Source organism: Nyctereutes procyonoides, unplaced genomic scaffold, assembly GCF_905146905.1.
Source record: "Nyctereutes procyonoides isolate TBG_1078 unplaced genomic scaffold, NYPRO_anot_genome, whole genome shotgun sequence".
NCBI lineage: Eukaryota > Metazoa > Chordata > Mammalia > Carnivora > Canidae > Nyctereutes > Nyctereutes procyonoides.
In genome coordinates this window covers 46,529,940-46,542,120 of record NW_026575046.1, presented here as the reverse complement: position 1 = coordinate 46,542,120, position 12,181 = coordinate 46,529,940, and the positions used below count along the sequence as shown (strand labels likewise).

The 12,181-nt window shown below is 49.0% G+C and overlaps 1 protein-coding gene across 1 annotated transcript in view; it reads left to right on the top strand.

The window, feature by feature from the left end:
- The window catches only part of LCP2 (lymphocyte cytosolic protein 2), a 44,520-nt gene that overhangs the window by 17,869 nt on the left and 14,470 nt on the right, over positions 1–12,181 (top strand). The window contains exons 4-11 of the mRNA XM_055325866.1: positions 502–567; positions 1,234–1,265; positions 1,876–1,913; positions 5,007–5,202; positions 7,363–7,460; positions 9,209–9,275; positions 9,380–9,463; positions 12,111–12,136. Of these exons, the coding sequence (XP_055181841.1) occupies positions 502–567; positions 1,234–1,265; positions 1,876–1,913; positions 5,007–5,202; positions 7,363–7,460; positions 9,209–9,275; positions 9,380–9,463; positions 12,111–12,136 (607 nt within the window). The remainder of the gene's footprint in view (positions 1–501; positions 568–1,233; positions 1,266–1,875; positions 1,914–5,006; positions 5,203–7,362; positions 7,461–9,208; positions 9,276–9,379; positions 9,464–12,110; positions 12,137–12,181) is intronic.

Sequence of the window (12,181 nt, the reverse complement as noted above, 5' to 3'; positions counted from 1 at the left end):
AGAGCTCCCGTCAAGCTCTGCAATGAGCAGCTGATTCCTCCAGGTTTCAGAGGTGGTCTGAGGGTTCCTGGAAGCCTGACATCACCACAGGGATGTTAAACCAAGAGTCAGGGGACCTGAGCCCCAAGAGCAGTAAGACAATAAAATACACAGCGGCTGTATCAAGGTTGTAAGGCTACAGAATTTCTGAGAAGGGGAGCCAGGTGAGAGCTGGCAGGTCTTCACAGAGGGTCTGTGAGCTTCACTGGAGGCTGAGCCAGCACAGAGGGCCTGCTGGGCAGGAGCAGGGGACCGGAGAGGGGATGAAGGCAGCAACTGCTCAGGGGAAGTGAGGAGCAGACGCCCAGTGGAGAGGACTGGCTGGAGGCCAGACAAGGAGGCTGGCCAAGGTTGGCCTGGATGTCCGATGTTACGCAGATCAGGGAATTCCAGGACTAATGGGAGAGTTGGACTGGGAGAGAGATGATGGTTTTGTCACCTTACCTGTCCTTTATCTTGTAGGATTCTCAGTAAGTTAAGTCAAGAAATCAACAAGAATGAAGAGAGAAGGAGCATTTTCACACGCAAGTGAGTAGGGAATCCAAGAGCCCAGTGACACTGTAATAAGACCCAGAGAGGGATCCCTGGGTGGCTCAGCGGTTTGGCGCCTGCCTTTGGCCCAGGGCGCGATCCTGGAGACCTGGGATCGAATCCCACATCGGGCTCCCGGTGCATGGAGCCTGCTTCTCCCTCTGCCTATGTCTCTGCCTCTCTCTCTCTCTCTCTCTCTCTCTGGGACTATCATAAATAAATAAAAATTAAAAAAAAAAAACCTTAAAAAAAAAACTTAAAAAAAAAAAAAAGACCCAGAGAATTTTCAAATCCAAGCGAGAGGCGCAGGACTGCTTTTGCCTCGATATTCGACCTACAGCACTCCTTCAGGCCCAGGGTCCTGAAGCTGGTGCCAAGGAGGGAATTGGAAGCTCCTTTTCTTTGCCCTTCATCCTGCTTGTTGGCCTATGACTTCAGGGGAACTTCCCCCAAAGACTCAGGCAGTCATGAGCTCCCAGTTACACCACCAATGTGACTCTGATAGGTTCTAGAATTTGGGGGCAGCCTGGCTCAGGTTGCTGAGCAGTCCTGGGAGGTGAGACAACCCCCTGTGGGGGGCTCCTCCTGCAGGATGGGATTGAGGAAAGAGGGAGGTACTCCTAAACCAGTATACCACTAATGCAATGCTGTTTGCCTTTGCAGACCCCAAGTCCCACGGTTTCCTGAAGAGACAGGTAAAGGTGTCAGGGGTGAGAGTGATTGCTTTAGGAGGTGACAGGCAATTCGGTTCTTCTGTCTGCCGATTTCTGGGTCTCCTGGGGTATTGTGCAGGTGACCTTATTCATTTGCCTGTCAGATAGTTCTCTCCCAGAAAGAGGTTCGGGTCCAAGGCGAGAGCAGGAGAAATAGTACCATGCCGGGCACCTGCTTTATGCCCCCTGCTCAGCTGGGAGCCTCTATAGATCTGAAATGACGAACTCTGTGGGGAATCCTGGGGGACCCAGGCTTTGACTGAGCAGCTGAGTCAAGCCAGTGTCCCTCCATCTGGATCTTTAAAGCTTTAAAGAAGCTTTAGGGGTAGGTCCCCAGTGTCTGTGTATTTTAAAGCCCTTTTGGGTGACTGTTCTGTGGGGAAAGGTTGAGATCCACTGCTGCCTCCTGGTAGAATGAGCTGCTCAGGTGGAAATTCTAGAGCTGATACTAAAGCAACCCCCAGATATGAGGAAAGTAGGATGAGGGCCTAGGATGGGCAGTGGCGTGAGAGCACATCAGATGGGATGCTGCTTTGACTTTCCCTCTAGAGGCTTCTTTTGGTACTGATAATGGTGTTATCTTCTTCCACAGAAAGCCATGAAGAAGACAATGGGGGCTGGTCATCCTTTGTGAGTATGGTGTGGGCTCTTCTTCTACCCTTACAGCAATTTGCAGAGCACCTTTGTAATGAGGAACTAGCATGATGCCAAAAGGAGCAAGGCCTCTAACAAGATGCCAGTATACCCCCTCAGGGTGCCATGAAATAGGTTCTCTAAATGTCAGATAGTAAATGTTTCCAGTTTTGCCATCCATTCCAGCCTCCAGCTCTTCTACTCACCTCTGCTTTTATAGCACAAAAGCAACCATAGATGATAGCTGAACAATTGCGCTTGGCCGTATGCCAATAAACCTTTGTTTACAAAAACAGGTGGTGGGCTGGACTTGGCCCATGGGCTGTAGTTTGCAGATCACACCATTATTCACTATTATCACCCCCACAGCAGGACCTTCCCAAACTCCCTCCCTAGATGGTACACACAAAAGTAGCTTAAAAGAGCTTGTCTTTTTTTTTTTTAAGATTTTATTTATTTATTCATGAGAGACACGAGAGAGAGACAGAGGCAGAGACACAGGCAGAGGGAGAAGTAGGCTCCATGCAGGAAGTCCTATGTGGGATTCGATCCCGCGTCTCCAGGATCACCCCCTGGACCAAAAGCGGCGCTAAACCGCTGAGCCACCCAGAGATCCCCAAAAGAGCTTGTCTTATAGATCTAAGCTCCCACTGCTGACACAGAGGGAGAGAGATTTCAGAATCAACTATTCACCCTAAAAAGACCTCAGGGATGGTCTAGTCCAATTGGGTTTTATGTTTGAGGGGTTCATAGTGAGCCCTTTGAGAGTCTGATGGACTCTGGATGTCCTCTCCCCAGAAGACTGTGTTCAGGGTTACTGTGCATGAAGCTGGACTCTGGCTAGGTGCTCAATTATGGCTCACAGCCCAGTGTGTGTTCATTTTACAGATGAAGCAGCTGAGCCCTGGGGAGAATGGGACCTACAAAGAGCCACACAGCTAGTTAGGGGCAAGCCTGGGACCAGGCTTGGTGGCCTGGATCGGTGGCCCGATCCTCAGTCTAGTGGTCCTTCTGGTGAGCAGCTGCCTCAGTGCCTTTAGGAAACAGGGAGAACATCCCTTATCCTATTGGGATTCTGGCAAAAGGAAGCAATGCATTTGAAAAATGCTAGCTTGTCTGTGCTTTCTATAAAAAGACAAAGGAATTGGACAGATTTGTTTTGTGCAAAAGGGAAAATAGACCAGAGGTTCCCCCACACTGTGTACAGTTTTGCCCAGAAGCTGCATCTTTGCCACTGCTGACCACGTGGCTTCTTCTGTGTGGGAGCCCAGCCTGAGGCTGGTGTCCTTCCCTCTCTCGATGAACAAACTGAACACAGGCTTCCCATCAGCCACTGCCTCAAATGCTCATGGATTTCACTGCATGTCCAGCCCTGCACAGGGCGTTAGATGGGCTGGGGTGGAGATAAGAAATCCAACCCTGTGAGCATTTTACAGCATGGATATCACATCCACACAGCAGAATGTGATTAGAAACAAATAGATGCATGCAAATTTAGGAGCCAAATCTTTGGGGAAACCCACTGTTCTAGAAGTGGAGAGGAAAGGTCTGCTGTTGAGGAAGGTGTTCAGGGTAAAGGCTGGTAGAAAGGGGGAGCAACAGGGCTGGGGTGTGTAGGCTGAGACCATCTAGGGATTCCTCTCTCTTGTCAATGGCAGCCCCCTCCCTGGAGAGGGGTGGAGGCCACTGTTCTCAAGACCCCTGACTCAGGGGCTCCCTCCCCTGCTCTCAAGTTATAGGAACACAGAAGACACGATGAAGTCTTTCTCAGAGTTCAGGAAGACACTCAACCTCCCTTTGCCTTCCAATATTAAAAAAATATATATATTCCTCAAATCCAACATGAACACAGGAATGTTTCAATTGAACAACTTAGTCTTTCTTAAGTCACCTAGCAAAGCTATGAGGGTTTCTAGGCTATTGGTACACACCTTTCCTCATCAAGATGCAACCCCCATTGCTTCTTTTCATACTGCTGTTGACTGTAGAGAACTGCTCCGGGCCCGTTTATTACCCACCTGACTTTGGCATCAGAAGGATAAGGCACTTGCCACATAGTGGCCGATGGTGCCACCCCTGCTTGGGAAATCATTATTATGACTGACCCCTTTCATAAGCTGCCTCAAAGGCAATCACTCAATCCCCAGGGCGTGCTTTCCCTGAGGCCCACAGAGAAGCACACGTAAAATACAACACAAAATTTCAAATTTAGAAAGAGAGTCCCTTCCAAAAGAAAGCAGCTTTAGGGAGATCCCTGGGTGGCTCAGGGGTTTAGCGCCTGCCTTCAGCCCAGGGCGTGGTCCTGGAGGCCGGGGATCAAGCCCACACCGGGCTCCTTGCACGGAGCCTGCTTCTCCTTCTGCCTGTGTCTCTGCCTCTTTCTCTCCCTCTCTCTCTCTCTCTCTCTCTGTCTCTTATGAATAAATAAATAAAATCTTTAGAAAAAAAAAAAAGAAGGCAGCTTTAAACTCAGTGTCAGATGTGACGAATAATAAGCTGTTGTTTCTATACACTCAGCCCTCAGCCCACAGAATCGCACAGCCCTGATTCTCCCCTCTCAGACACAATTTCATCTGCTTTCTAATTAATAGGCTTTGGTTATCTGGTTTCCCCATTAGCATGGCCTTCAACACTGCATGAGGTTATGATGAGAAGAATGTTTTGAGCTCAGGCATACTAAGAACAGAACTGACAATGAACTAGTGGCATCCCAGATGCTCCAGGCACTTAATTTCTCTCTTCATGATTCCTGGAATAAAAAAACACATTCACTCACAACAGCGCTGGTTCTCCTCACCCCTCTATTCCAGTGTCCTCCTCATTTCGTGTGCTTTTCTCTCTTGTGCAAAAAGGGGTAGAGGAAAATGCCTTGTGGTCTAAAGGACTGGATGGAGGCCCACGTCCACAACTCGCTGGCCCTGTGATAATGCATTCCCCAACCTCAGTGTCCTCATAAAAAAAATGGGAGTGATGGTCCCAGTGCTGCTGCCCCCCACTGTTGGGAGGTTTGGCAGAGAGAAAATCGATGCAGGCACACGGGTACCACAGAAGGCTCTACAAACCGGTCTGTCTCCGTCACTGTGTTGGCAGGAGGATGACTACGAGAGCCCCACCGACGATCAGGACGGGGAGGACAATGATGACTATGAGTCCCCCAACGAGGAGGAAGAGGCACCCGTGGAAGACGATGCAGATTACGAGCCGCCACCCTCCAACGATGAGGAGGCCCTACAGAGCTCCATCCTGCCTGCCAAGCCCTTCCCCAACTCCAACTCCACCTACATCGGTAAGGCCCTGCAGCCCACGCACCAGCACTGCTGCCCCGCTCCCCCTCACGGGCCTGTGCCCACGCAGCGCAGAGCTTCCTTGCGGCCATGCGGCTTTGGACAGGTGCTCCCTCTTTCTGGGCCTCAGTTTCCTCATCTACGAAATAGGATAATAAAAATATAGACCACAGACGTTTGCTGGGAGGATGATAAATATTGCAGACAAATCATTGCCTGTGGTGGCTGACACCGACACTGAACTACCACGTAAGGTATTCGGCAGTAATAATAACTCATTTCATGTATTACTTAGGTACTCAAGAGTACCTTCCCATTTCTCCCCATCTTTCCACCAACTCATAGTTATGTGGGACTTCTACCCACAAACATAACAATACTGAGGGGGTGTGACCGTAACTTCAAAATAATTTTTTAAACAATATTTAAGATTTTTACTGTCAATCTGTTCCTATCAGCCTGTGTCTCCTTCATTCATTCATTTATCCATTCAACAAAAATGACTGGTCTTCTATTGTGAGCCAGGCATCATTCTAAATGCCAAAATTTGAAATCCTCAGGAAAGAAGATGTAGCCCTTGCCTCATGGGTCACACTGTAGGAGTGGTGGTGAAAGAAAACAGGCTCATGCCCACTTGCACAGCAGAGTATCAGAGAGTCAGCTAGAAAGTTGACAATCTATACCATAAACAAATGGATACTATCCATCCTTCATGCTCTAGAACACTTTTGCCATGTTAAAGCCCTTTCACACTTTGTCAACATTTTGTTTTGTGTTTTTAAGCACAGTCTATGATATGGGGAGCAAGCATGATGCCGGTTTCATATACAGGGAAATGGAGGTCCAGAGAAGAAATGGATGATTAAATCAAGTGCCTTGTATGTGCCAGTTATGGAGACACAGAGTGAAGACAGTCCTCACCCCAAGACTTCATAGTCTAGTGGGTGAGGTAACATCAAATGCACACAGCACAAATGCCTTAATTAAACCATGATATGTACTTAGGAAGACAAATGCGGGTGAGAAGGCTGGGACATATGCCTAGTCCAGGCTGCTTCACTTAAGATATGAGCTTTAAGTTGCAATTCCACAGATGAGTGGGAGTTGGCTGTGGAATTGGGGTAGATATGGAAAGTGAGGGTGGGTATTTTCAATGGTAGGAACAGTTGTGCAAAGGCTCTGGCTCTCAGGAGGACAGCATGTCAGAAGAGCTGAGAGCTGGCCAGTGTGGGTAGAGTGGCATCAGATTAGACCAGGCTTGCCCAAGTTCTGAGCCCCACTCCCTGTGGAAGAGCAGTACCTCTCCAAAGTTGGGATTGGGTCAGGCAACAGAGGCATGCTGGGCACAGAATGTGAGAGGCTCTCAGTCACTATCCTGGCCTGGTCTCTACCCCATCAAAGAGAAGGGACATCGCTAGCCTATCCACCTGGCCTTGGGATACTTCAGTGGTTCAGAATACTGAGTTTCTTCCAAAGCAAGTCCAAGTAACCAGCTAAGAATGTGTGATTCCAGGGCCCCGGGCTGGCTCTGTCATGGAGACTGCGACTTCTGATCTCAGGGTTGTCAATTTGAGCCCCATGTTGGGAGTACAGTTTAAAAATAAAATCTTAACAACAACAACAACAAAAAATCTGGGATTCCGTAAGGGGAGTTGGTGACCAGCCCCTCCCTTTAAGGGAAGAGAGGAGCAAAAGGAGGAAGTGGGACAGGGAGGTCAGCCCCAGAGCATTTGTGAGGGGAAGGAAGGGGACCCAGGGCAGAAGCCACGAGAGCAGACCCAACCCTGCGGGGGCACCTGGGTGTGCGTGTGAGAGTGTCTGAGACCCGGGTGGGCGGGCCTTGGGCTGGCGGGGGGGGGGGGGGTGGGGGGGCTGATGGGGGGCTGGTGGGGGCTGGCGGGGGCTGATGGGGGCTGAGCTGACGGGGGCTGCGGGAGCTGGGGGGCTGGGGGGGCTGATGGGGGACTGATGGGGGCTGGGGGGGCTGGCAGGGGACTGGGGGCGCTGGCGGGGGGGGGCTGATGGGGGCTGGCGGGGGGCTGCGGGGGGCTGCGGGATGGGGCGCCCCCGCCTCCCCGCGGCGCAGAGGTGCTCCGAGCCCCGGCCGTGGTGGGGCATGTCTGCTTTCATTTCACTGCCCTCCCGCCCTTGCCCTTCCGCAGACCGGCCCCCGTCCAGCAAAGTCCCGCAGCAGCCGCCCGTGCCCCCGCAGCGGCCGATGCCGGGGCTCCCTCCTCCGCCCGCGGCCCGGAGTCACGCGGTAGGCCCCCTCGCCTTCCTCCCCGGGGCTGGGTCCGCTCTGATCCCCCCTCTGCCAGAGACAAGACTGTAGGGACCTCACCCGGTGCCGACTAGTGAGCGGAGATTACAGACAGGCTGCGAACATGCAACCCGGCACCGGCAGTGGGGCCTGGGGGGTGAGACCCTAGTGGTTCTTGTCCACATCGTAGTGCATGTCATCATCGGCATTTTCTTTTTACCCAAAACAAAAATTTTTAAAGATTTTATTTATTTACTCATGAGAGAGAGAGAGGCAGAGGCAGAGGGAGAAGCAGGCTCCACACAGGGAGGAGCCCCGTGTGGCACTTGATCCCGGGACCCCAGGATCACGCCCTGAGCCAAAAGCAGGTGCTAAACCGCTGAGCCACCCAGGCATCCCTTACCCAAAACAATTTAAGCCACTTCAATAATGAGGTTGTGCTATTATCTCCCTCCCCTTTGAAATTAATCAAAGCTTTGAAATAAACGGGTAAGTAAACGGTAAGCTAAAGGTAAGTAAATGGTCCCTAGGGCCATGGCCTGGGTCGCGGGAGCACTTTCTCTCACCTGCAAGACGTGTGCCACCTGCCGGCCAGAGGCGGAAATGCCGCGGGCAGGTGGCTTGAGCCCCCAAGGCTCACAATGCAGTGAACCTAGAGGAGAGAGAGAGGCGGCGAACCCCCTTTACTCTTTCTTCAAGCTTACAGTCTCAGGCCCTGTGGGTCCAATTAAGTACTCAGAGAGACCCCCAGAAGTTCAGGCTAATGTGCCAATAGCTGGAAATGTGTTCTCTTCATGAGGGGTCTGAGAGCTTTAATGGTGGTAGGCAAATGCCAGTGTCCAGGCCTAGAGGGAGAGAATGTGTTTTCCCAAAATCTCAAAATGCAGACCAACCCACAGTTGGGACCTTTCATCTAAGCATACGTGGCTTCCTCCTGCTTGCGCAGTTTTCTTGCAAAGAGGGGGGAGACTCATGGAGATGAATTGATGTACAAAAACATTCTGCTTTGAAATCTGAAGGCTTCCACCGCCACTACTGGGATGCAGAATTCACTCATTCAGTCAACAGACAGTTATTAGCTGCTACTGTGTGCTAAGCAGTGTTCTAGCTGCTGGGAATAGAGCACGAACAAGACAAATAAGGTCCTTGCTCTTATGAAGTTTCAATTTTGGTTAGGGAGAGGCAGATACTGAACAAGTAAACAAATGTATATACAAGACAATTTGAATAGTAATGTGTGATCAGGGAGACAGAAAACCCAGTAACTTGATGGTGGGTGGGAAGGCAACATTGAGCTGGACAGAATGGGCCAGTTGTGGCAGGAGGTGGGGAAAGGACATTCTAGGCAGAGAAAAACACAAGTACAGAGATGAGAAAGAGGCCATGGCATGAGCTTGAGATTTTGCAGGAACTGTAAGATGACATTTAGAGTGGGCGCCCAGTGGACCCTGGAGAGAGGAATCTAAGAAGGACTTGGAAAGATGGATACACAGCGAGTTCTTATTGTATTCCCTATGAGAGGGGCCATTCAAGGGCTTGGCAAGGGAGTGACATGCTCACTCCACTGCCATGCAGATAATACCTTGGATGAAAGAGTGTGGGATGGGGAGCTCAGGTAAGAGGTTACTGTCCAAGAGAGAAATGATGAGGAAAGTGAACAGTCAGGCTATTAGCGGCAATAAGGCCACTAGGACTTGTGGCTATATTCCAATGAGATGCTACTTAACATATGGATCTTTTTTAAACAGCCACTCCCCCCGCCCCAGCCAAACCACGAAGAGCCTAGCAGAAATAGAAACCATAAAACAGCAAAGCGTAAGTACAGGGGCTGCCCTCCATTGCCCACCAGCGTACCTGTTCCTTTGGCGCCAGCCAACTGCTCTCTTCTTAAAATTGATTTCCGTCTTTTCCCCTTCCAGTCCCTGCTCCTTCCATAGACAGAAGCACGAAACCTCCCCTCGATCGTTCCTTGGCCCCATTTGACAGAGAGCCCTTCACACTAGGTTGGTATTACTCTATTTGATGCCAAGTAATCATGGCCAATATGTATGGGGTGCTCACAGCATGGTTTTCACGTGCACCACCCCGATCATAATGGTACTGTGATGTGGGACTATTAGAATCACCCTCATTTCACAGATGAGGCAACCAAGGCACAAAGAGATAACTTTCTCAGATCACTCAGCAACCCAGTGATGGGGGTAGAGCTCCTGTTGTTAGTCCTGTGCTGGGCCTGCTTCTTCACGGGTTCCATGTGTACACGTATCTCATTGTCCTCCTGAAGGATGGTGCAGTAGGCATCACAGTGTGGCGGGGGGGGGGGGGCATCACGCAGGCAGAGACAGGAGGCATGGGAGAGTGTTGTCAGCTACCTTGGCTGCTACTTAGCAGCTTACTGACCACAGGGACCATATGTGTTCAGAGATGTCTCCTTACTTGTAAGGTGACTAGAAGAAGAAAATGCTTGATAAAACTCCAAGGTGCTATTAAAATGTCAGGGTCGTTTATTGTTGCACATGTGCTATTGACCAAACTGTTTGTATCCTACAGTCCTTTTCCTCCAAAATTGGCCCAGAGTATTGTTGGAGTATGGCTACCTCTATGTAAAGCTACTTTTGATTCAATTCTAAAGTTTTCTGAGCACCCACTATGCGGCAAATAAATACTTTATCTACCAAAAATAATTTACCTATATTATCCTCACACCAACCCAATGAAAGGGGGTGTATTGTTACCCCCATTTTGCAGATAATGAAACTGAGGTTCAGAGAGGTTGGCTAACTTTCTCAAATTTGCATAACTCGGTGTAGGATTTGAATCCATGACTGACTTCACAGCCAGTGCTCTTTTCCACTACATCATGGGACAATCAGAGACCTTGGATTTTCCTTGCTATGGGGTAGGGAGTTTGGGAAAAGGAGCTGTGAGCCTTGAAGGTTAAGGAGCCTCAAATCCTGGTCACACCCAACCTTCCTGACCTGGACTTCGAGCAAGGCAGTTAGGCTTTTGTGGCCTCAGATTCCTCTCTGTGTGCAATGAATTTCAGTTCTTAAGGCTCCTGCTTGGGGCTGTTTTCTACTGTGCCACAGCTCTGATGACTCATGCAAAGCTCTGTCGGCTGGCTGTTTGAGCTCAGACTGGTCTGCTGCAGAGGGCTGTTCAAATTATGTCAAAATGAAGCCAGAGAGATTAAGTTCAGACCCCAGGCCTGCTTCCTACCGGAAGTCAAAGTGTCCAGGAAAGTGGAATACTGGTATCAAATCCTTGAGAGTCACCTCCTGCACGAAAGTTTCCTTTTGATAGATTCTTTTATAAGAAAGCTTTTAAAAGCCTTTCTTGACAATACGTACTCTTGATTACTTCTTTGTTCATGATGTTTTGAGAGTACTAGCCTCTTATGATGCTCGGACTCTTAACAGAGACCATGCCCAGAGAATATGCACAAATCAGAAAATTTCTTTAAAAAGAAAATCTACATAAGCCTAAGAATATAAATCTAAGTTTTCTTAGTAACCCTGTAAGGTAGGGTTCCATCTTAAGCTGAAGTTTTATGAGTAATAAACTTTTCTTATACTATGTCTCCCACTGGGCAGTGAGTTTTCACGGTAGGATCAGATTCTTAGGACCTGTCACAGGCCTGGGTGTATATCATGTTGTGAAAATCATATCATCATTCACCTTGGGGTGTTAACTGCACAGAGGTATGAGAAGGAAGGAAAGGAAGAGGAAACATCTGGCCCTCATGGATCATGTACTTGACCCTGCATATAAATTGTTACCTGATCCTTACAACAGACCTATGCACTTTTAACCTATAAACTTCACTTTACAGGGGAGGAAATTGAGACTCAAAGACCTTAGATAATTTGCTCAAGGCATACAGAATTTGCTTATAGACCTAGTTGAATACAGTTAAGTGGTACTTCTTCCTGCACTGAAACCATAGGGCATATCTACTCAAAGGGACTCCAGACAGAGTAAAAAATAAGTTGCTTTGAATGACTCTGCAGTGCAGAGTTCTCAGGTACACCTCGCATTTCTTTAGGGAGCCTTCATGTCATCTGTTCTAAGAAAAAAGTAAAAGGAAGAAAGAAATAAAACCCAACAAAAGTCAAGGTGGTATGACTGGCACCCCATGAGGAGTATCTCCTGAAATGCTCTCCCCCCACATCGAACATTTTTCCGGAGAGGAAGTGTAATACTTTATGTAATGTCCAATGTACCACGAGCCTGAAGGAAAATTAACCCCTCCGGGGCAAATGGGTTTATTTCAGATACAGGAATAAACTTAGGCAATCCACAGAACTTCTTAGTCTGTGAAAGAGGCATGAAATCCCAAGTAGATATTAATCCTTCTTATCATCAGTTACATAAAATCAAATGTGGAAAGGAAGCATAGACTCTGGAATACTGTTTGCATGTACACAACTCTGTGTGTGGCCTCGGACAAGTCACATAATTTCTTGGAGCCTGTAAAATTAGGTGCTCTAGATGGGCATCTTCCACACCCGAAGTCTGTGATTCTCCAGAGCTTACACGGATCAGCCCCCTCACAGGGCTCGGGCTCAAGGTTTCATTAAAGGGATCTTTGAATACCTCCTGCTTAGCTGGTAAAGTATTCACGGCCTGCCTGCTGTTTGTGGTTTACAGGAAAGAAGCCGCCCTTTCCTGACAAGGTAAGCTGTTTCCCTGGTTTGTTATGTCTGTTATTTTTGTTTTAT